At 37.2% G+C, this 26,187-nt stretch overlaps 1 protein-coding gene across 1 annotated transcript in view; it reads left to right on the top strand.

Moving 5' to 3' along the window:
- The window catches only part of LOC128556590 (NADP-dependent malic enzyme-like), a 44,961-nt gene extending 25,855 nt beyond the window's left edge, over positions 1-19,106 (top strand). Inside the window, exons 5-8 of the mRNA XM_053542126.1 lie at positions 2,406-2,567; positions 11,417-11,520; positions 11,906-12,015; positions 18,976-19,106. Of these exons, the coding sequence (XP_053398101.1) occupies positions 2,406-2,567; positions 11,417-11,520; positions 11,906-12,015; positions 18,976-19,106 (507 nt within the window). The remainder of the gene's footprint in view (positions 1-2,405; positions 2,568-11,416; positions 11,521-11,905; positions 12,016-18,975) is intronic.
- Positions 19,107-26,187: the final 7,081 nt, after the last annotated feature.

Genomic DNA, 26,187 nt, shown 5'->3' with positions numbered 1-26,187 from the left:
CATGTGTCATCCTATGGAGACAGCTCTTGTTCGATATTGATATTAGCTTGTTTTCATAAATAAAACAAAAAGTAAAAATGATAACTTTGCAACACAGACACAGACACAGATGTATATTGAGATGATAAAACAAAAAGTAGAAAAGATAACTTTGCAACACAGACAGATGAATATTGATTATTGAGATGATTTACTGACAATAAAGTACAAAATTACAGTCCCTTATCAAAGGTATATAAAACTAGTAAACTACACATTTTGTTATCCCAACCACATAATTTGCACAATAACATACATTTGTACATGTATGAATTTGAATGATTTACCAAGTGTTCATTTCGTGCTATTGTTCATTTATTGTTTTGTGTATAATCAATCTTTTTTTTTTTTTGTGCTACGTACATACCCATTAATTTGTAAATAGCATACCCATCTGTAGTATTGCATTGTTTTAGTACAGAAATTACTATACTGTTGCCTAGACCAGTATATATATTTTTTTCAGCATAAAACAATGGTAATAATATGGCAAGCTTGGTAGTAGTTTACTACTGTATATGTTTTTGCAATATGACATTTACAATGGGAAAAATTAACAGTTATATAGTGCTTAGCTTCTACTAATAAATCAGCAAGTCAGATGTAAGCTCACCAGGAAGGAAAGTATTGAAATTAAGCATTGTCTTGTATGCCCAGAAACTACCAAACATCCACTGCAATGTCCTGCAAACCAGAATCCTAATAATGCAGACTTTAAAAAGGAGTTATACCACTCAATATATATTATCAAAGCTGCTGTTCAACACCACAATCTCAACTATACTGTGTCATTCTAGTTACGGCAAGCAACTAGCCTCTTTATGCAATCACAAGATGCCCAACTTATGCATGATTTTCATGGAAAAAAATTATTTTATGGTGCCCATCTTGAATTTTGTTGACCATATTTAATGTATTTATCCAATGTTATTTTTCCAATTGTTTTAGAAGCATGTTTTACAAATATATGTACTACCATGCAACGTTTCATAATTTTCACACAGCATGACAAAGTGACTTTCATTGAAAAATATTTTGTGGGGGCCATCTTGAATTTTGTTGGCCATCTTGAATTTATTTATCCAATATAAGTGTAAATTGAAGAGAAGCGTACTTTACAAATATATGAACTATCATACAGCGTTTCATAATTTTTGCTCAATACGCCCATTTGAAGAGCAATTTTCATGGAAAAATTATTCTATGGTGGCCATCTTGGATTAGGGCAGCCATATTGGGACTTTTTCTGTGTGCATATAAAGGTTATTTGTAGCTTAATATTACTTTCTGCTATAATGCTAGCTTTGTTTATTTTTTCTCGCCATATATACAGTGCTGGAGCATTTCTTTACAAAACTGTTAATAATTGTGGCCATCTTGAATTTTGATGGCCATTTTGAATATTTACAACCCAATTCCCAAGCTTAAATGACGCACAATACATTCATCTCCAATCATGCCAAGTTTAATACTTTTAACAGGAAGTGCACAATTGTTTCACAAATTTCTTGCTGTATATCTGGTTACAAATTAACAGTGACATAATATTAGGCCAAGACAATGTGTTTAATGTCTGAACATTTTATTGAATGAATGTAACAGTATGCTTAGTATTAGCTTCGACCACACTTCATTCTACAGGGTAAGATATTTATTTACCTATGTTTTTAAAATTACACTGAAAAGAGGTTGACTGAATAAGTTTACAGATGAAGTTGTGAAAACTGTTTTAAACACATTAATTCTGGGAAGGCCTGAATTGTCCACTGTCATCTTGTAACATAGCTGTTGCATGCCAGTATTATCAGAATAATGTTCACGAAGTTCATATGGGAGGAATAAGTAGGCCCCTAGTTTTGTGGTGAGTCTTTAAGGTTGCTGACTTTAAACACTTGCCTCACCAATGCAGGTTCGAGCTTCACTTTGGGCTTTGAATTCTTCATGTGAGGAAGTCATCCAGCTGACTTACAGAAGGTTGATGGTTCTATCCAGGTGCCCGCTCATGATAAAATAATGCATAGAGGGACACCTGGGGTCTTCTTTCACCATCAAAGCTGGAAAGTTGCCATGTGACCTATAATTGTGTCAGTGTGATGTTAAACCCAACAATGATAAATAAATACTCCTCAGATTGCTTCTTACAGTTCTGTTTTTGTATTGCAAAATCGGAAATATTTTAATTATGACTATTTTAGCTGCTTGTTCAGCACTTTTGGTTGTGTGGCACAAATGAGTGGTTTCAATAATACTTCCAGGAGTTATGTAAAATTCACAGAATTAGATTTTGAGAAATTTTGGTAATATTAAAATATTTTTATATTGCACTATCTGAAATTCTTTGTTTATTATGATATCCATATTTACAGGCTATTGTGGTAACAGATGGAGAGAGGATTCTAGGTCTGGGAGATTTGGGTGTGAATGGAATGGGTATCCCTGTGGGGAAGTTGTCACTCTACACAGCACTGGGAGGTATCCCGCCGCAGCAGACGTTACCCGTTATGCTTGATGTGGGAACCAACAATAAGGTGTGTTCATTTTGATTGAATACATGCACTTTTTGTTAGTTTTGATAAAAATCTTATTATGAAGCTAAATGCATGCAAATATGTATGCCCTCCTTGTTTTGCACTTTGTCAGTCGGTTGGTAGACCTATTGGTTTCCAGTTCGTAACAGAATGCTTGACCTCACAATGGTCAAACTTTAAAAAATGACTCAGACTGATTGCTTGTTGTCAGTAGATGTCCACTATTGTGTTGGGGTCAGTAGGTCAAAAGTTAAGGTCACAATGACCTTCAGACTGAAAACGGTTTTGATGCATTAACTGAAGAATGCTGTGGTCTATAGTAGCCAAACTTCATTCGATAATTGCCTGTGGTTCGAAGATTGTCTCTATCATGTTGGGGATCAAAGATTCTGATCTCGGGGGATGGGGGACTGAAAATAGGAGATGCAAAAAAGATGTTTTACAAATAGCTCCTGTTCAATTATACTTTTTTAAACACTAAATGCAAGTATTTGTTTAAGCTTTTTATGCCTCTTTTTTGAAGGAGAGGGGTAATATTATTTTGCTTATTCTTGTCAGATTGCCTACAAATGTCAAAATTCAAGGGGTAATTGTCTGTAATCATTAGATGAACCTTACTTTTTGGTGGAGTCAAAGGTCAAGGTCATAATGGCATTAAAACTGAACGAGGTGGGTGGGGGGTCGAGGGGGTAAAGGTCAAAGGGTAAAGATGACAGTTCCCTTGAATTTACTAGGTCAGTAGGTTATATTTCCTGTTCCTTCTGAGGGAACATAGGTCTTTAACAGGCAACTGCTTAGTATGAAATTGTGTCATCTTTCAATCTACAAATGTTCTTCCTAAAAGATTTTTACTTTCTGTGTCTCGGAACAATTGCCAGGGTTTTCACCAGCCTGCCAAGACATGCTCCCTTTCTAAATATGGCTCAGTGTCTTCATTTTGAAAGAATATTCAAATCACATAACATCACAAAACATATTTCCTCAGAATTATTATTTTAAGCTTCTGTCTAGTGGCAGATGCCATTAAACCATGGTTCTAAACTCAGATAAAATGACATGATATGTTTTAGTATTTTTAGCTCACCTGTCACAAAGTGACAAGGTGAGCTTTTGTGATCGCGCGGTGTCCGTCGTCCGTGGTCCGTCCGTGCGTGCATGCGTCCGTTCGTAAACTTTTGCTTGTGACCACTCTAGAGGTCACATTTTTCATGGGATCTTTATGAAAGTTGGTCAGAATGTTCATCTTGATAATATCTAGGTCAAGTTCGAAACTGGGTCACATGCCATCAAAAACTAGGTCAGTAGGTCTAAAAATAGAAAAACCTTGTGACCTCTCTAGAGGCCATATATTTCACAAGATCTTCATGAAACTTGGTCAGAATGTTCATCTTGATGATATCTAGGTCAAGTTCGAAACTGGGTCACGTGCCGTCAAAAACTAGGTCAGTAGGTCTAAAAATAGAAAAACCTTGTGACCTCTCTAGAGGCCATATTTTTCATGGGATCTGTATGAAAGTTGGTCTGAATGTGTTGATGATATCTAGGTCAAGTTTGAAACTGGGTCATGTGCGGTCAAAAACTAGGTCAGTAGGTCTAAAAATAGAAAAACCTTGTGACCTCTCTGGAGGCCATATATTTCATGAGATCTTCATGAAAATTGGTCAGAATGTTCACCTTGATGATATCTAGATCCAGTTCGAAAGTGGGTCACGTGCCTTCAAAAACTAGGTCAGTAGGTCAAATAATAGAAAAACCTTGTGACCTCTCTAGAGGCCATATTTTTCATGGGATCTGTATGAAAATTGGTCTGAATGTTCATCTTGATGATATCTAGGTCAAGTTTGAAAGTGGGTTACGTGCCATCAAAAACTAGGTCAGTAGGTCAAATAATAGAAAAACCTTGTGACTTCTCTAAAGGCCATATTTTTCATGGGATCTGTATGAAAATTGGTCTGAATGTTCATCTTGATGATATCTAGGTCAAGTTTGAAAGTGGGTCACGTGCCATCAAAAACTAGGTCAGTAGGTCAAATAATAGAAAAACCTTGTGACCTCTCTAGAGACCATACTTGTGAATGGATATCCATAAAAATTGGTCAGAATGTTCACCTTGATGATATCTAGGTCAAGTTTGAAAGTGGGTCACGTGCCTTAAAAAACTAGGTCAGTAGGTCAGATAATAAAAAAACCTTGTGACCTCTCTAGAGGCCATACTTTTCATGGGATCTGTATGAAAGTTGGTCTGAATGTTCATCTTGATGATATCTAGTTTAAGTTTGAAACTGGGTCAACTGCGGTCAAAAACTAGGTCAGTAGGTCTAAAATTATTAAAATCTTTTGACCTCTCTAGAGACCATATTTTTCAATGGATCTTCATGAAAATTGGTCAGAATTTTTATCTTGATAATATCTAGGTCAAGTTCAAAACTGGGTCACATGAGCTCAAAAACTAGGTCAGTAGGTCAAATAATAGAAAAAACAATGTCATACTCAAAACTGGGTCATGTGGGAAGAGGTGAGCGATTCAGGACCATCATGGTTCTCTTGTTATAAGAAGTTACAATAAAATGTTTTCAGAAAAGTCTGGGGAAAACACTGCTTAAAACTGAATTTCTTTTGAAGCTTTGTCTGTCTTTCTTTTGCTAGTGCCCTGTATAAATTTTAGATAACCTTGATTGTCTCCATGATGTTTTAACAAAGTAGTAATACTAGAAGTTATCCAAATGAGTAACAAAGGAGTGGACTTTTTGATATAAAAAATGGAGACGGAGGTCAATGAAGAGAGGTGGAGCTTATCTTATACTGTGGAACCATTGCAGTGTGAACATAATTGGGAAGACTAAAATGTATTGCTTGGGGATGTTGATATACTAAGAATTTTAACTAGTAGGAAAGTAAATATCTGTATTTCTGCCCCCGGGCATATATAGCGATTGAACTGTCCGTCCGAATCGGATTGCCTACAGCCCACAATAATGCCCCGATTTAGTTCATACTCAACATCCTTGTGGCAAGACCTACAAAGTGACCTATATGTAGATGACCTTGACCCTCATATGACCTTTACCTTCAAACTTAAAACCTTAATAAAAAACATTTTTGGTCCTACAGCACACATAAATGACCCAATTTAGTTCATATTCACGCTCAAAAAACATTATGGCATGACCTACATACTGACCTGTATATTAATAACCCTGACCGTCATATGACCTTCATCTTTAAGCTTAAAGCCTTAACTACATTTTTGGTCCTACCGCCCTCACATAAATGACCAAATTAATTGATCTTCACCTTTAAACTTAAAACCTTAATTAACAATATCTTTGGTCATTCACCCAGGGGCATGATCTTGCATTTTGAAAATGCAACTCCTTGTTGTGTTTGTTCCTTTAAGGTGAGGTAAAGTTGAGTTTTCCTGTAATAAATTCCTCCTTGTCTAGGGCTTCAGTTCACAGGTTCTGCTGTTTAATTTATGCCATCCAGGCCTCCCAGTGGGGCCTTTTAAACCTTTATAAACCTTTAGTATTGTGAAAGGTTATTATACCCCCATAAACAAAGTTTGAGGGGGTATATAGGAGTGAAATGTTGGTCGGTTTGTTGGTCCATTGGATTTCATGGTTTCCAGACAATAACTCACGAAAGGCTTGACAGATTTAAACAATTTTTGGTACACAGGTGTAACATCACAAAGACAGGTCAAGTTCGACTTTGAGGTCAGTAGGTCAAAGTTCAAAGTCACAATGACCAGGAACAGTTAAGCAGTTTCCAGATGATAACTTAAGAACGATTGGGCCAAGGATCATAAATTTTGGTACACAGGTGTAACATCATAGAATACAGGTCAAGATCAACTTTGAGGTCAGTAGGTCAAAGGTTGAGGTCACAATGACCCAGAACAGTTAAACGGTTTCGGGATGATAATTTGAGAATGCTTGGGCCTAGGATCATAAATTTTGGTACACGGGTGTAACATCGTAAAATACAGGTCAAGTTCGACTTTGAGGTCTGTAGGTCAAAATTCAAGGTCACAGTGACCTGGAACAGTTAAACAGTTTCCAGATGAATACTTGAGAATGCTTGGGCCTAGGATCATGAAAGTTGATAGTGAGGTTGGTCATGACCAGCAGATGACCCCTGTTGGCCCGAAACAGTTAAACCATTTCCAGACAATAACTTGAGAATGCTTGGGCCTAGGATCACAAAACTTAATAGGGAGTTGATCATGACCAGCAGATGACCCCTATTGATTTTGAGGTTCGACTTTGACATTGGCTTACTTCTGTGACAAGGCCATATTGTGGGGCTATAATACGTCACTCCTGTAACGGCTTTTTGCTGAGAGAAAAAAGCCTTTAATTTACACATTAAACCTTTATTTTCCCAATAAGCAGTTGTCATGATTACAGTTGTTTTGAAAATTGAAACTGTTGGAAAGAGAATTGAATTAACTAATATTTCAACAATAGACTGAAGAGTAAGGGAAATATAATTTCTAAGTCTCGAGTTTTTTCAGGATGCTGCAGTCTTTCCTATACCATCGTTTGTTTCCATGGTGTCTATTTGGTTTGACAGACAATAGGGATGAACAATGGTCTAGGAGGGATGCATCATTTCTTTGACTTGAGATGATCTTTGTACAGTTTAGGCATTGAAACAAAAAATGTAAACTCCAAGTAGGCATTACTTGTTTTAGATGCATGTGCATCAGAGTTCACAATCTGGAAAAATAATGGCAGGACTATGAATTTTCTGATTTGTTAGATAACATGGTAGCTAGAGCTGCAATATAAAAATCATCAAACAAAATCTCTTGAACCTTTTTCAGTCCAGTTTAAAGGCAATTTCATACAAATGGAGATCTTCTTAAATCACTTAAACCAACTTGATTGTTTTTTTAAAAAGCCAACCTGCCGCTGAATATGCATGCCAGTTCTCACGGTATTTTGGCAGAAATTTTCTTAGATGACAGAACCAAAATTATTAACTGTGTGAGATGTGAAGCTCATTTAAACAATCTAAGGCCATCATGGCCCTCTTGTTATGTCTCCCACACCACTATGTTGTAGGAGACATATTGATTTACTCCTGTCTGTCCGTCCGTCCATCTGTCACAAATCTTGTCCGCACTCTTAAGTCGAAAATTTCTCCTCCGATCTTCACCAAACTTGAACAAAATGTGTTTGCCAATAAGTCCTCGGCCAAGTTCGATAACTAGCAAAATCGGCCCAGGCACGTCGGAATTATGGCCTTTGAAACATTGTTTTTAGCTCACCTGTCACATAGTGACAGGGTGAGCTTTTGTGATCGTCCGTCCATCCGTCAACAATTCCCTTGTGAACATGAAAGAGACCACATTTTGTATTTGATTTTTATCAAACTTGCGCACAACTTGTATATGCATAATATCTCGGTTCCTTTCGAAAACTGGCTAGATCCCATCATGGTTCCAGAGTTATGGCCCCTTAAAGGGCCAAAATTTGCCATTTTTGGCTTGTGAACATGATAGAGACCACATTTTGCGATCAACTTTAATCAAACTTGCACACAACTTGTATTGGCATAATATCTCAGTTTCTTTTGAAAACTGGCCAGATCCCTTCATGGGTTGCAGAGTTATGGCCCTTTAAAGGGCCAAATTTGCTATTTTTGGCTTGTGAATACGATAAACAACATTTTGCAATCGACTTTAATCAGACTTGCACATAACTTGAATTGGTATAATATCTCGATTCCCTTCGAAAACTGGCCAGATCCCATCATGGGTTGCAGAGTTATGGCCCCTTAAAGGGCCAAAATTTGCTATTTTGGCTTTTGCAGCCATATAGAGACTTCATTTACGGTTTGATTTGATACAAACTTGCAAAATATCTTCAACAACAATAAATCTTGGATTCCATGATGAATCTGTCAGATCCAGTTATAGGTTCTGGAGTTACGGCCCCTGATTTACCTCTGAAAGAGCCAAAATTTGGTAATTTTTACCTTGTGAACACGATAGAGGTGACATTTTATATTTAATTTTAACCACACTTACACACAACTTGAGTCACAATAAGATCTTGGTTCCTTTTGAAAACTGGCTAGATTCTGTCATGGGTTCTAGACTTACTGCCCCTGAAAGCGGCAAAATTTTCAATTTTGGCCCTTTCAGCCATATAGAGGTTTAATTTATGCTTTGATTTGATACAGACTTGCACAGAATGATTATCTTGTTGATCTCTAGGTCTGATTCGAAACTGGGTCATGTCCGGTCAAAACCTAGGTCATCAGGTCAAATCAAAGGAAAAGCTTGTTAACAACCTAGAGGCCACATTTATGAGCCTATCTTCATGAAACTTGGCTAGAATGTTTATCTTGATGATTTCTAGACCTAGTTTAAAACTGGGTCATATGGGGTCAAAAACTAGGTCACCCATTCAAATCAAAGGAAAAGCTTGTTAACACTCCTGTTCATTTGATGTGCATGAAACTTGGTTAGAATGTTTGTCTGCATGAAATAATGCATGAATTTTTATCTGGGTCATGTGCGGTCTAAAACTAGGTCACCAGGTCAAATCAAAGAATAAGCTGAGCTTGTTTACACCCTAGGGGGCACATTTTTTATTCTATCTTCATAAAATTTGGTCAGAATGTTTGTTATCGTGAAGTCTTGGACGATTTTAGATCCGGGTCACCTCAGGTCAAAACTAGGTCACTAGGTCAAATCATAGGAAAAGCTTGTATACACTAGAGGCCACTTTTTTGCTCCAATCTTCCCAAAACTTTGTCAGAATGTTTGTTTTCAAGAAATTTTGGACGTGTTCGAATCTGGGTCATGTGAGGTAAAAAACTAGGTAACTAGGTCAAATCAAAGAAAATGCTTGTTTACACTCAAGAGGCCACGTATCTTGGTCCAATCTTAATGAAAATTGGTGAGAATATTTGTCTCCATGAAATCACTAGGTAAAACATGTTTACACTGTTATGGTGTGTTACACAGGTGAGCAACCTAGGGCCATCTTGGCTCTCTTGTTGATAATCAAAGCACTGAAAGTCTGATTGGTTGTATCAAAGCACTGATTGGGTTGTATCAAAGCTGGGTTGTTTTTGGTAATCAAAGCGCTGAAAGTCTGATTGGGAATTAAGAATATATAGGGAGTAGGGTTTACGCTCGAACATTTCTCATCCAATCTTATACTACTTTTCAGATGATTAGGCAGTTGTGGGAGACATGTGCTTTCTTAAAAGCAGCTCTAGTTATGTCTCCCACCACACAGTGGTGTGGGAGACATATTGATTTACTCCAGTCTGTGTGTCAGTCTGTCACAAAGATTGTCCGCACTCTTAAGTCGAACATTTCTCATCCGATCTTCACCAAACTTGAACAAAATGTGTTTGACCACAAGACCTCGGCCAAGTTTGTTAATTAGCCAAATAGGCCCAGGCACTTCGGAATTATGGCCCTTGTATTACCGAAAAACACTCAGATTTTAGGCGCATTCCTGGAGCCAAAAGGACCCCTATACTACTAATAAGTAGTATAGGAGTCCTTTTGGCTCCAGGAATGTGCACATGCAATCTGAGTAGTATAGGAGTCCTTTTGGCTTGATGAATGTGCATGCGCTCTAGTAGGGCAAGTTCGATAATGAGCCAAATCAGTCCAGGCACTTCGGAGTTATGGCCCTTGAATTACTGAAAATCGGCCTTTTTATTCTTGTCCGTGCTCTGAGTCGAACATTTCTCATCCGATCATCACCAAACTTGAACAAAATGTGTTTGACCATAAGTCCTCAGCTAAGTTCGATAACTAGCCAAATGGGCCCAGGCACTTTGGAATTATGGCCCATGAATTACCAAAAATCGGCCTTTTTACTCTCGTCCGTGCTCTAAGTCCAACATTTCTCATCCGATCTTCACCAAACTTGAACCAAATGTTTTTGACCATAACTCCCTGGCCAGGTTCATTAACTAGCCAAATCGCCCGAGGCACTCCAGAATTATGGCCCTTGAATTACCCAAAATTGGCCTTTTTACTCTTCAAAGGTATATTTGTAGTGAGTAAACTGTATATAAAGACTTGACTTGCTATTTAGATGATTAGGAAGATGTGGGAGACATTCGCTTTTCTCAAAAGCAACTCTAGTTTACCTCTTGTTTTTGGAAAAAGAAAACATAATTAGTGCAGGCAGATTTGGGTATAACTTAAATTGGTCAGTGCTCAGCAATTTGAAAAAAAGAAATATGTAAAGGTCATATCAAGAAATACTCTCGGGAAATTGTGAACTTTTCTTTAGTGAAATTTGTCAACAAATATCTTTTTTTTTTTAAAAAAGGTTAAGTGAAATATGCTGATAAAGTTACTGATGGGAAAAGAAAAGTGTCTGCTGCCAATATATATGCATCAAAGTATGGGACAGATGTTCAGAAATAGGAAAAATTAGTAAAACAATTTGAGGACTGTAAGATGCATGACCGTGCTATTCTTTTTTACAGGTAGCATATATAAATTACTTTTCCATTGAATTGAAATACCTCGGATAGGATTAAGGTTGACGGACAGTTTTCATTACTTCCTATAAACAAGTTTTTTCCCTTGAGCAAAGAAGGTTTATACTCTTGAAGACGAAGGGGTTGGATTGTTCAGAAAATGCAAGTACTTGTATTATTGCAGCAGGGAACTTGAATAAGATCAGATATTTAACCTTTTTTTTCACCCAAAAAAGCCCAAGATAACCTTTATTTTTACAAAAACAACCTTTAAAATACAACTTTAATCATACCCTGGGAGGCCTGTGCCATCTTGAAAATTCATTGATTTTTGAAAGTACTTGTATATTATATGTTGGCTAACAAGAAAACTCTTGCAGACTTTATTGGAAGACAGACTTTACATCGGAAGACAAAAGCCTCGCGTTACCGGACCAGAGTATGACGAATTCATTGAAGAATTCGTTGAAGCAATAGTTAGAAGGTATCGTCTTGGTACCCTACATAAACCTAACTGTTATTGTTTTTCGCAGCTCATATTCACAACTAAAGGTAGTATCAAAACACACTGGTAGATGCAAATAGCACAATTGCCTGTTAGTTCCCACAACATTTTATTTCTGTAAAGAGATACGTATGAAAATTTTCAAAAATTGTTGGATTTCAGGAATGAATTGTATTATAAAATTATATGATATAATTAGCACAAGGCAAAACCATATTACCTAAGCATTCAGCTTTGTATGTCCAAAGTATAAAGAATTAAAAATTCAATTGAAAAACATTGAAATAAAAGTAGACTATTGATGTATTTCTTGAGTTTGTAAAATTTCCTTTGCAAATGCTTAATGTTATTTATTTGTTGGCAGGTATGGGCAGACCACTCTGATACAGTTTGAAGATTTCGGAAATAACAATGCGTTCAAACTGTTGGAAAAATACAGACATAATTACTGTGTGTTCAATGATGATATTCAAGGTAAGTGCTGAAAGTTTTGTACTCATACATAGGCCTGTCTGCATAACGGGACGTTTTGTGCCCCCATTCCCACCAAAAAATTTTTTGAGGGAGAGGAGTGGGAGGCCATTAAGGTTTAACCTTGTCATATATCTGTCTGAATTTGTGTGTTACGTATCTCAGAAAGTGTTTGACCTAGAGCTGAATTGTTATTTTGCATACAAAGTTTTTCAGGTTTTGTTTTGGATTTCACTAAGTAACAGCAGAGTTGTGGCCCTTGACTTATCAAAAATATACATAAAGGGCCTACCCACCCATTTTTTTTCTAATTTCAAAGTATGCGCCCCCTTTAATGTGAAACATCCCCCTTAGCCGTAGCCACCTACGATGCCAAATTTAGACTAATTTATCGCACGGCGCCCGGGTCAAATGTGAATTAAGTGAAAGCTAGATATATATAATTATACCGTTGTATATACAAATATGTGGTAGTTTCCGCCAATTTTATCCACTTTCAATTGTCTGTGAGGACGTCCACAAGTCTTTATCCAGCGAAGACACTTCTCAAAACTTTACTTAGGTTTTGGAAAAGGAATAATCTAGGCGTTCTGGGAAGCGACTGTCGGACTTGCAAAGTCCCCACTGACACCTTTTTTAAACCATTTCTAATAATTTTTTGCTTTTATATATAATCTTTTTCAAAAAAATTTATCAGTTACTTTTAAACGGTGTCGAGATCGCAGTGTCGGAGGGTAATATTTATATTAACACCGTCTAGAGGTGTGCGTCGAATCAAGCGCATTGATTGGTTGATCGCCTATCGATTTATTGGTTTGACTGACAGCCGGCGTTTGGTCAATTTCAACAATCTTGGTAAAGGTTATAACACACTAAATAGTTGTTGTTCTTTATTCTATATAAAACTGACCTATTTCCAATGACCGCAGCACACATCAGGACCCATTTCAAATTTCTGTAACTTACATTTTTTGAAGAATATTGTCAGTGTTAACAAAAATCAAAAGAAAAGTGGGGGTCATGTTTGATGCAAGAAAAATAATTTCAGTCAAACAACAAACTGCAAAATCAGCTAAAAATGAGACCCCAAATTATACTGGTGGTGTATGATCTAAGTTTCATGAACAAATTTGTCATGTTGTTATTTCATTATGAAAATGTACCTACATGTCAAGCATAGATCTGCCATGTGATTTTAGCCAAAAAATTGCAAAGAAAATAAGGAAAATAGCTCTACAGAGCAAAAAAAAACTGAGGACTATTTGTGTCCGCCTGTATGCCTAAAGGGTCACACAAGGACCATTTGTGTAAAGTTATACTGAGTATATCTAGAAACGCAACACTTGGTCTTCAGTCAATATATTTTAATAATTGAGAAGAAAATTGCACTTACTTGATTTTTTTAGCTCACCTGAGCACTAAGTTCTCAAGGGTGAGCTTTTGTGGTCAGTGACTGTCCGGCGTCCTGCTTCGTCCTTCGTACGTCGTCCGTCGTCCGTCAACACCTCCCAGCCTAAACCACCGGTCCAATTTTGATGAAACTTCACAGGAATGTTCCTCGCATGATCCTCATTGAAAATTAGTCAAAGAAATGAATTCCATACAGAACTCTGGTTGCCATGGCAATCGAAAGGAAAAACTTTAAAAATCTTCTTGTCCAAACCCACAGTAGCTAGGGCTTTTGATATTTGGTACGTGGCATAATGTAATGGTCCTTTACCAAGTTTGTTCACATTATCTCCCTAAGGTCAAATATGGCCCCACCCCGGGGGTCACATGGTTTACATAGATTTATATAGGGAAAAACTTTGAAAATCTTCTTGTCCAAAACCACTGGGCATAGGGCTTTGATATTTGGTATGTAACATCATTAGTGGTCCACTACCAATTTTGTTCAAATTATCCCCTGGGGTCAAATATGGCCCCGCCCGGGGGTCATATGGTTTATATTGACTATATAAGAAATTTGTTTTGAAAATCTTTTTTGTCAAAACCACAGGGCATAGGGCTTTGATATTTGGTATGTGACATCATTTAGTGGTCATCTACCAAGACTGTACAAATTTATGCCTTAGGGCGAAAAGAGGCCCGCCCGGGGGTCTCAAGTTTTACATAGACTTGTCTTAACCATAAGACATAGGTCTTTGATATTTGGTATGTAGCATTGCCTGGTGGTTCTCTACCAGATTGTTCAAATTATTCCCCTGGGGTAAAAAAAGGCCCCTCCCGGGGTCACAATTTTATATAGACTTATACAGGAAAAATTTTTAAAAAAATCTTCTTGTCTTAAACCACAAGCCCCTGGCCTTTGATTTTTGAGATGTAGCATTGCTTTGTGGTCCTCACAAAGTTTGTTCAAATTATGCCCCTGGGGTGAAAAGAGGCCTTGCCCCCGGGGGTACCAAGTTTTACATAGACTTATAAGGAAAAAAACTTAAAAATCTTTTGTCTGAAACTCCAGGCCCAAGGCTTTTGATATTTGGTATGTTGCATTGCCTAGTGGTCCTTTACCAAGACTATTTAAATAGGCCCTGAGGTAAAAAGGGGCCCCCACCAAGGGGGTACCAATTTTTTACTAGGTTATATAGGAAAAAATTTAAAATTCTTCTGTCTGAAACTGAAAGGGCTAAGCTTTTGATATTTGGTATGTTGCATTGCCTAATGGCCCTCTACCATTTTTTTTCAAATTATCCCCCTGGGGTAAAAAAGGCCCTGCTCGGGGGCCCCAAGTTTTAATAGACTCATTTAGGAAAAAAATTAAAAATCTTCTTGTCTGAAAGTTCAAGGCTTAAGCCTTTGATATTTGGTATGTAGCATTGCCTTGACCTACTGACCTACTTTCTTGTTTTTTAAGATACAGTCTCAAATTTGGGTGACATGCACAGTTTTGCACCCCGATCATAATAGAAGAAGTTTGGGGGCACGTCAGAACTTTCGATAAAGATTTCAATACTCATCTTTAATGTTCTTAGCCCTGACCTACTGACCTAATTTCTTTTTTTTTGAAGTACAGCAAAGAGATTTGTATAATTTTTAACAGATTTCAGTACTTATCTTGGAGAATCTTTACCATGACCTTCTCCCCAATTTTTTTAAAGCTTTAGCAAAGAATTTGTTCAAGCAAGCAATTAAACTCAGGTGAGAGATATAGGGCCATCATAGCCCTCTTGTTTGGTTTTGGTGTTGGATGATGGTGGGGTTTCCCTACACGATTTTACAATACTACTAATATTAACTTCAAATATACATGTAAAAGGAAAGTATGAAAAAATCGAGGGAAAAAGCGTTGCGTTTCTATGTACTGAGCATATCTTAAAATCGGGGCCAGCAGTTTCGCACGAGAAGATTTTTATGTTTCCACTATATGCATATAGGGAAAAAATAACCACCCCCTCTGCGGCCATGTTTATTGACGAATCAAAATAATTTTAAAAACCCTTTGGTAGAGGGTCACACAAGGACCATTTGTGTAAAATTTTTTTAAAAATCGGGCCAGCGTTTACACAGAGATTTTTTAAAGTTTCCACAATAAACACGTAAGGACCATTGTGTGAAATTATTTAAAAAATCGGCCCATCGGTTTAGGAGAAGATGTCGTTTGTTTTTTTTTTAATTTTAGCTCTGGCAGTCCCATGAGAAACCCAAAAGCGGAATCGTTTGGACAACTTTGGTGAGGAACACCCATAGGAAACACAAGGCTGTGTTTCATTAAATCCATTCAGTGGTTTAGGAGGAGGTGTCGTTTTTAAAACACAATTGTTGACGACGGACGGACGGACGAACGGACGCATGCACGATGAACGACGGACACAGCGTGATCACAGTAGCCCCCCATGAGCATTTAAAGTACTCAGGTGAGCTAAAAGTGGACGAATTGAAATCATTAATGGATTTTTTTTTTTGTTTCTTTAAAATCGACAGGGGACTGTCTTCACCGTAAATGAATTTGCTATTAATGTTGTGGGTACGGTCTTTACTAAAACTTCCAACATACTAGCTATCTTGTGCGACTTGTGTATTTACCAATATTTGTGAAAGTTTGATTGCCACATTTAATAAAAAAAGATATAATCGTTCGGTTCGTAAAGTAAACCATCTCACTCGGTCGGTGAATCTCACAGTGTATTAAACAGACCAAGTCAGGCCTAAAATGCCCGAAATCAAATAACACAAATATCATTAATGACTGTCGACAAGCGCACGCTTAATTACCCATATAGATAAAACACGATCCAATTACAAAGATACTATATTAATGAACATAAATAAAAGTCAGATTTACGAAATACCGCTATGATGGGGTTTCAATTGGGCCCATTCAAATTTTTGTACCCAATTTTTAACAAAGCTTAATCATTATAATAATGTAAAAATTCCGCACTGGTACATTATGATTATTGCAATGCATTGAAAAGGGTGATTGTTAAGGAGCTGACGTGTACCCCCTTTAGCAGTCCTTTTTCAGTATTCAATGTATTTAATTGTTTTGTTGGGGAAATTATACATGTTTTACATGCTGTTCAATGTTCATATAAAAACAACCTTTTCTTTCTATGCTTTGGTATTGTTTGAATTTATTTCTCAAAATGTAAGTGGATCGTGGGGGAGGAGGGTGGGGTGCTAATTTTCGTGGTTACACAAATCCGCTTACGTAAATCCCAACGAACTGATGGATTTCCTATTAACTTTAACTTTAAAAGGTTAATACATAAATTCATAATCCATGAAATAGCAGTCTTGGCGAAAACAACGAACTTTCATGCCCAAGAAAAATAAATGTTTTTTCAAAGTATTCAAGCGGTGAAGAGGTCTAGTCAAATCGCCTTTCTTCTTTCTTCTACGTCGGATTTGTATCTCCTATGTTGGATTTAATATCTTCTACATATATGACTTAGTATTCCTACGTAGGACTTCGTATCCCCTACGTTGGACTTAGTATTCCTATGTATGGGTTAGTATCTCTACATATGATTAGTATCTCCTACGTAGGACTTAGTATTTCTACGTAGGACATACTATTCTTACGTAGGACTTAGTATATCCTACGTCGGACTTAGTATCTCCTATGTAAAGTTAGTGTCACTATACTTTCCTATGTAGCAGATACTAAGTCTACGTAGGAGAATTAAGCCCTCGTAGGAAATACGAAGCCCTCGGCAGGCGATACTAACTCCTACGTAGGAGATACTAAATCCTAGTAGGGATACTATGTCTACGTAGGAGAAAGTAAGTCGTACGTAAGACAAATTTATATCTTTAAAATTTTCTGGCACCAGGACGTTGCCATAGTAATTTTGTTGATTATAAACTATATTGTTGTTGAATAACATTTTCTTGATTACTTATCTTTATTTACAACCCGCCAGTAGAAATAGACTTTATTTTCAACACCACCGCCGTGTATCCACCTCAGTCACGGATAATCATAAGGGTAATTTTCAAAATAATCGGAACTTCCGTTATTGCATTAAAATGATACATAAATGAAACAAATTATTGCAGTTTAGAAAAAATGGTGGCATATTTCTGCCACGAGATAGCTGGGAAGCTATTAAGATAATATTTTTAAATTTTCCCAAAAAATTGGTGAAATTTTTTTCTAAAAAGATTGAAAAAACATAATATTTTTAGTTTATTTTTTTGTTTCCTAGAATATTTAGCGCAAAATTTTAAATACCATCAAATGTTTTTTTTTTTTTATTTTATAAATAAACGTTTGCACATTATTGTATTGCAGAAAACTGATCAAATTTTCATTAAAACTGTTACATTTAAAAGTTAAGAATAGGTCAAAAGGTTAAATTCCCGCTAAAACAAAAAATTTCCCCGCAAAAAAAGTGTTACATTCCTAAGTGTAAAAAGTAAAATCTGCTCACTTCTATGAATTGAACAACTTCTGTGAATGAAAACTTCTGAAAATGTGGGTTCTTAACCCCTATCTTCAACTACTTTGTATGATTAAACATGGTCAAACCACATTGCAAAATTGCTAACTCAACATTTCGTTTCGCAAGCGAAATTTGAAACATTTTCCATTAAATGAGAAAAACAGCTTTTATTGCTAAGTAAGATCGCAACTAGACTTGGGCCCCATATTAAAGAAAGATAATTAAAAATTGGAAAAGCTTAACGACTGGGTGCTCGTTTCAGCCTAAATAATTGCAATTTAAGAAGAAGGGTGTGTAACGAAGATGCTCAACACTCGGAACTCGACTCCCTATAAGACCGTCTGGTGATGCTCTACAAGACAGAAGGGGTATGGTGCCGGCAGTGGACCCTAATAATTTTGTGGCAGGGCAAATCCAACAGACATCTAGATAAGTGAGATCATATACAGATTTTTCACTGTCAAAATTTACAGCAAACATCAATAAACTGTCTTCCTAAGTAATTCCAAAACTTACACAAATCAGTATAAAAAAACTCTAAACTAAGCAATTCCAGCGGTTTTTAGCTCAAATCACTTCTAAACTTAGATCCTCTGCAAAAAGACAGTCAAACCCTCAAAACTACCGAAATGCCAAATATCATGTAAATGCAATGGCATAGAAACCTCTATCAAATCTCAACTTTCATAAGGGATGTGGGCCAGACAAGATCAAACCACATTCTTAAAACACTTTCAAATGGGAAATGTCAACAATCCTTGAAATTAGCTTTCAAAAGTCCACTGATGAGGGATCTATAGCTTCCAGTGAAAAAATGCAAATGTAACCCCATCCACAGAATTTGGGGACAGGTCAGGCCCAGCCAACTACAGGCCCCTATTCCTTACATGTGTGCTTTGAAACTCTGGGGCATACAATGTCTCATCAATTACAAAACACTTCAGAAGCCTTTGGGATTATGTACATCTCCAGCATGGTTTCCGAGAAAAAGATCCCGTGTTACATAACTAATTATGCTTTTAAATTTCCTTGTCAAAACGAGTACAACAAACAACAGATGAACCTATATTATTAGATTTTAAGAAAGCATTTGATAAAGTGAGCCCTGAGAAAGTCCCGTTCAAAATATATGTACACAGCTATGATGTTCGTGGCGAAACCCTGAAATGGATTAAGAGCTTTCTCGACAAAGGCTTTAATCCGTAATCCTTTAACGGTTACATGCTCTGATGTCTACTGTCTTCGGAGTTCCGCAGGGGTCCGGCTTGGGTCCATCTCTTCCCTTTCATACTTTAAAATTTCCCCCCACAAAAAATCAAGTCTAAAGTGCGTCTATTTGCAGATGACACTGCAATAAAATGTCACTTACCTCTGCAAGAAGATAGTGGATAGATATAGAGAATTGTCATTAGTCTTCGGTAAAAGATCAGACAATCCCAACCCGAGGGGGGCACCGCTCAAGTCTTAAACGGCTGTGCCGAGTTTAAGACTTGGGCGGTGAGCCGAGGGGTTTGGGGTTCCCATCTTCACCGAACACATGATGAATTCTATTTCTCACTTACCACAACAGAAACAATAAAAACAAACATGAAAATATGAAACTATTTAAAACCGGGAAGTTGGGCGTCGTAAGCAGAAGTGACGTCGTGACATTTCAGTGACGCACAATAACAAAGTTCCGCTTTAGTTTTATCGTTTGTAGCGTAACGGTACGTTCTTTTATAAAGTAATGAATTTGAATCGAGGGAAATACACTATAAGGAACGGAGAGAAAAGATTAAAGGATCTGATTTTAATTATTTTACCCAAATAATATGTATATTCAGGCATGAAGTAGTCCGTCACAGGAGTGTGGGATAACCCATGTGAGATTAGATTTTCCAGCATTTCTAAAAATAGAGATTTTTTTGTCCCATTAAGAAAAAAACTTTTTTTTCGTGGAAACACCAGTGCACTGGAACCACCTGGTCATCGCATGGTTTTAAAAGAGCCCGTCCGCTTATCTCAGTAGGGAGAGCGTTGGTTACGGATCGCGGGATCGCGAGTTCGATCTCCGAGCGGAGCGTATGTTCTCCGTGACGATTTTGTAAAAGACATTGTGTCTGAAATTTATTCGTCCCCCCACTCTGATAATTCTGTGGGCAAGTTAGCAGCTACTTGCGGGAGAACAGGTTTGTCATGTAACGACGGGCATGACTGAAATACGTTGAAAAAACGGCGTTAAACCCCCAAACAACAAACAATGGTTTTAAAAAAGCCTTCGCACCGTTTCAGACTTTTGCCAAAAGAATAATACCAGAAAATGGTCCCTTTTACGTATATGAAAAGATGTAAAGATACAGAATCTTTAGAAGAGAGTTATTTGCTTTCGATGTTATGATATGACCAACTGAATAAACTTCATATTCTGAACAAAAAAAGATTCTCGACAGCCGAACAAGTAACGGCTAAAAGTCATTCCGTTGTATTGTTTTATCGCAAATTTATTTTATGGATCTAGATACCAGATTATATCTATAGTCGAGCATAATTTCAAAACATAATTAGCCTCTGACTTAACAAATATCAAAATTATACCCAAAATAATTGAGAAAAAATTAAAAGGTTTGACAAGGATATATTATATAAGAAGGCACATTAAAGTGGTTAATCAAAATTTGATCAAGTAATGGATTTGGTTGAAAGTTTAACAAATGATCTTTTGCATTATTTGTGTTCATGACTGCTTAATTCGTGTTAGAAATTTTTCCGGAGGTATTTCAAAATTTGATTTTCTTCCTTTGATTGATTTTAGTTTTTAGCTTATGTATAAATTTTATAAACAAAATTTGCCAAAGAAGTCAAATGAATATTAGAACTTTCATATTATATTTGTCAAATATCTACATTAAAAATATGGTATTAAGCCGAAATTCATTAGATATGCAAGTTTGTAAATATTTTATCACCCCCCTTTACTTATCTTGGTTGCGCAACCAGGATATACTGGAAATATATGAATTCGAAGTATACACTGTTCTAAAACTTGCCTTTTGGTTCAGATTGTATAAATATCGTATATGTATCACATGCAAGTGTAAAATTATAAATTATATTGAAATCAAAAGAAATAGTCCACTTTTTTAGTATTTTTGTATTAAAGGGAGTAATTACAAAATTCCCTTTAAAAAAAAGATAAAACACCAAAAGCTAATAGGGATATAAATCTTTGAATGGGTCCATTTTTTTCCTTAAAATAAATTTCTAACAGAATGTACTAAAAATAAAAAATGTCTCAAAATGTTTTCTCAAATGTGATTGACCACCTTCAAAAGCAGTAAGAGGAATCACAGTCAAAAAGTAGCTAATATTAAATCAATATCACCAAGCACTAACGTTTTTGCCAAACGATTTACACAGAAAGTCGAGATCGTTCATTAAATAAAAAGATGGCCATTCTTTCTATCTATCTAAGATTTGCTAACTCCCTTTCTGATTTTACTAGAAGTGCGCGTCAGTGCGAGAAAAAGTTAAAACAAATAATTGACAAGAGGTGTCAAAAGTGATAGTTAAAAGATGACAGGGCGTCATCAGGTGAGTTAAAACATTAAAACTCTGCTTCAGTATCTATCTATCTGGGGACAGTAGTAGGAGTGCAGGCTGCTTGAATCTATCAAGATCAGTTGCAAGACGGACTATGAAAGGGAAAGGTGTTCCATATCACACCATATAAGGGAGAAAGGAAACTTGAAATAATTGGCAGCGGTATGGTCTGTTATATGGTAAGGAATACATACGGCGGGTCATTCTCATGGGGCGCTCAATGTGTGACGGAGAGGAACTTCTACTAAAAGGTTAACAATTTTAAAAAAGAGTAATAACTAGAAAAGGGAAACTCCACAGTCTCCATAGTTTGTCTCAGTTCTTCTATCTTCTATGGGCTGACCACAAGTCCCTTTCTCATAGAGATTACACTGTCTGATATAGATAGATACTTTGAACCCCGTGGACAGATCTACGTTGGACTTTTTCAATTTTGGGCAAAATTAAATGGGTGTAAGGGGTCCAGCCAGATGAAAAGTTTTTCCAATTGCGGTCTGACAAGATCTCATAGGAAGTTGTTATCTTCTCATTTTTGCTGATGAGTTCCTGCGAAGAATGACAAAAGTTTTATTAGAGTTAGATGTTATTCTATTTTATTGTTATTCCCGGAGAGGTAATTAGAGATGTCAAGGGCCCAGGTGTTTTGCATCATAAAATGTTTTAAAATATGACCATGAAGTACACAGTTAAACTTTTATTTTTTTTTTCTTATTTTTTAGTAATGTTTTAGACTTACAAAGTATGTTTAGATCAAATAATCTGTAATAATATTAATGTCTTTCTTCATACTGACACGATATTTTCTCGGAAAACATTTTCTTTAGGCTCATTCGACAGAGGCAAGAGGTATTGTAATTTTTTTTTAAAATGCTATCAGAGAGGATTGATGTTATTGCCCAAATGCCTTGCATTTAATTAATGACTCTAACGACTTAATGCAGTCTAGTAATTTTTTAAGACAGTACATTTACCTGGATTAAACTCATTTCCCACTTTTCTTCCCATTTTCCAAATTAATTAGGTCTTCTTGTAGAAAGTGGGAATCTGGAGTGCCACATATAGTAGAGGGAGACAGCAGTGTATCTGCAAATAAGCGACTTGTGATTTGAGGGTTTCGGGAAGGTAAATTTTTAAATTTAACAAGAGCTGTCACTATTGGTGACAAAAACCCCGAAATAGGACCCAAGAATGCCACAGTTGAATGCACAAAAAATCACTATATTTTGTGACCTTGACCTTGACCCAAGAGGCCCCGGTCATAAGCGTGACACTCTTCTCAATACGGTTAACATTTATGTCAAATTATTTTTAAATCTCTTGATAAATGGCAGAGTTATGGACCAGACAAGAAACACCCTTGACTTATAAGTATGACCTTGACATTCGAGCTAGGGGTCTGGGTCTTGCACGTGACACCTCATCTCATTATAGGGAACATTTATGCCAAGTAATTTTAAAATCCCTTCATCAATGGCAGAGTTATGGACCGGACAAGAAACAGACCATGTTAACCTTTGACCTCTAAGTGTGATCTTGACCTTGGAGCTAGGGGTCTAGATCTTGCTCATGACAGGTCGTCTCATTATGAGGGACATTTATGCCAAGTAATTTCAAAATCCCTTAATGAATGGCAGAGTTATGGACCGGACACGAAACATACCCTGTTAAAGTTTCACTTATAAGTGTGACCTTGACCTTGGAGCTAGAGGCCTGGGTCTTGCGCATGACACATCGTCTCATTATGGTAAACATTTTTGCCAAGTTGTTTCAAAATCCCTTCATGAATGGCAGAGTTATGGACCGGACACGAAACAGACCATGTTAACCTTTGACTTCTAAGTGTTACCTTGACCTTGGAGCTAGGGGTCTGGGTCGGGTCTTGCGCATGACATGTCGTCTCATTGTGGTGAACATTTATGCCAAGTTATTTCAAAATCCCTTTATACATGGAAGAGTTACAGCCTGGCGAGAATTTACCGGACGCACGGACTCACGGACGCATGGACGGACAGTGCGATTTTAATATGTCCACCTTCGGGGACATAAAAATAATAAGGCCTAAGTACGGACCACTGTGGTACTCCAGATGTAACAGCTTCTTCAGTTGATTTTTCACCTTCAAGAATAACTGCCTGTGTACGACCTCTAAGGAAAGATTTAATCCATAATAAAGTTATGTTGTTGGTGCCATGTCCTTGCAGTTTATATAGTAATTTTAGATGACTGACTTTGTCAAATGCCTTGCTAAAATCTAAAATAAATAGATCAGTTTGACTTGGGTCTCACGGGAGAGACATTCCCTGAAGCCATTCTGTAGATGATAAAGAATATATATTTAGTTAAATAAGACGAGGAAAATGGGACGGTTATTTGCGGGGCTTGCTCTATTTCCTTTTTAAAAAGGGGACAAACATTTGCTGGTGTCCATACTTTCGGCAATATACCTTAAATGAAAGATTTTTGAAAAATACATCTACATCTACATGATTCTTCCAACAATCATTAACGATTATGACTGGAAGGCGCTTGTCTGGGCAGTGTTAAAAATGAGAAAACTCATTAGGTGCAAAGAATAAAAATTACTACATGTGCTAAGTTAAAAACATAGTGAAGGAAGTTACTGCAGATGTACAGTAGCCAGCCGCTCAGCAAATATGTTGAGGCTGGGGCTGGACTGTACATATTGAGGAAGGCCATTCCATAGTCTGATTGTACGGGGGAAGAAGGAGTTCATGTGGTATTGAGTACGGGACTGTGGAATTAGGTAGTTCAGGTTTCTGGTCGGAGTTAGATGGTTATGGTCGACGCATACATGATTCGTTCGGATTTTGTAAAAATAGATGAGAGAAGATTGTATGCGCCGTTGTTCTAAAGTTTGCCAGTTTAGGATGTTAATCATCTGGGTTACACTGCTTGTATAGTTATAGTCGTTAAAGATAAACCGTGCAGCTGATCTTTGCACTTTTTCGACTTTGTATGAGAGGGACTTTTGCCAGGGGTGCCAGATGGATGAGCAATACTCGAGTTGTGGACGGACATAGGTGTTATAGGCTTTCTCTTTGACCTTTTTGTTTGTTGTCTGAACATTTCTTTTGATGAATTTAAGAGAGTTGTTTGCTTTAGAGGAAATATTATTAATATGTTCAGACCAGTTTAAGTCTTTAGTTAGTGTAACACCTAAGTATTTAGCGGTATCGGTAGATTTCAGTTCCTTGTCATGCAGGGTGTAAGGAAACATGACAGGGTTTCGTTTGCGAGTAATTCTCAGCACCTCACACTTGTCTGGATTAAATTCCATTGACCAGTCCCGTTCCCACTTTTCAAGGGCGTACAAATCTTTTTGTAGTGTTTGGGCATCAGATGAGGACTTGACTGTAAGGTATACTATGGTATCATCTGCAAACAGTCTTGCCTTACTTCTAATAGAATCTGGTAGGTCATTAATGTAAGCCAGGAAGAGACAGGGCCCTAGGACGGATCCCTGAGGGACACCGGACAGGACAGGACAGGCAGGGTGTTAGAAGTGCAGCCGTCTACAACTACTCTTTGGGTTCAACCCTTCAGAAATGACTTATCCACTGTGATACCAGAGGGTGGACACCCAGCTCATTAAGTTTAAATATCAATTTATTGTGATCAACCTTGTCAAATGCTTTACTAAAATCCATTACTATTACATCTGTTTGTTGACCTTGCTCAAGGTTGTCGTAAACTTCTTGTGTAAAGCTGATCAGTTGTGATTCACAGCTATGCTTAGATCTGAAGCCATGCTGGTACTGGCTTAAGAGGTCATTAGTGTCAAAATGTGTCATGATGTTGGAGACTAGAATGTGTTCCAATAAATTGGAAGCTATGCAGGTGAGAAATATTGGCCTGTAGTTACTGGCCTTGGATTTCGGGCCTTTCTTATAAACAGGGGCGACAACTGCACTTCTCCAATCTGGCGGGACACATCCAGTTTCCAGGGATGACCTAAATATAATTGTAAGGATGGGCGCTATCTCGTGGTGTAGCTCTTTTAGAACTCTTGGTGAGAGTTCGTCTGGGCCAGAGGCTTTGTTTGGAGAGAGCCCCTGCAGGAGTTTATCAACACCCTCTTCTGTAACGGAGATCATGGGCATGTTGGGTGCTGAAGTGTTTGTAGTAACCTTTTTGCAGAGTTGCTTCAAACTGAGTGGTTGTGGTTTTGAGAAGACCGACTCAAATTGCCTATTTAGTATATTGGCCTTGGTGGCAGGGTCAGTATATGTTAGACCCTCATGCTTAAGAGGTGCTACACCACAATTTTCTGTTTTCTTATGTTTTATGAAGGAATAGAATTTCTTATTTTTACCTGGTTGTGAATCGTCCATGAATATGACTGATTCTAGGTAAGACCAATACGAGTTCCTTAGCTGTTTTTGGATGCTATATTTAAGGGCTTTGAAGATGTTACTTTTGCATGGGGATTGGTTGGATTTCCTCAATTTGGTGTACATTTTATCACGCTTGCGGATCTGCCTAAGGATCTTGGGAGTTAACCATGGGAGGTCGCAGCGTGTCTTAGTAGTTTTTGTTGGAATGTGTAGAGAACTAAGTCGATTTAGTTCATCTTTGAACAGATTCCAGTCTGAGGCGGGGTCAGCTAGAGTGGTCAGAATCAGCGAATTTCTTTCCAAACTCCGATAGGTCCCTTTTGAAATCTTCCCAATTTGCTTTGTTAAAG

Source organism: Mercenaria mercenaria, chromosome 4, assembly GCF_021730395.1.
Source record: "Mercenaria mercenaria strain notata chromosome 4, MADL_Memer_1, whole genome shotgun sequence".
Taxonomy (NCBI): Eukaryota; Metazoa; Mollusca; class Bivalvia; order Venerida; family Veneridae; genus Mercenaria; species Mercenaria mercenaria.
This window is presented reverse-complemented; position numbering and strand designations above follow the sequence as displayed.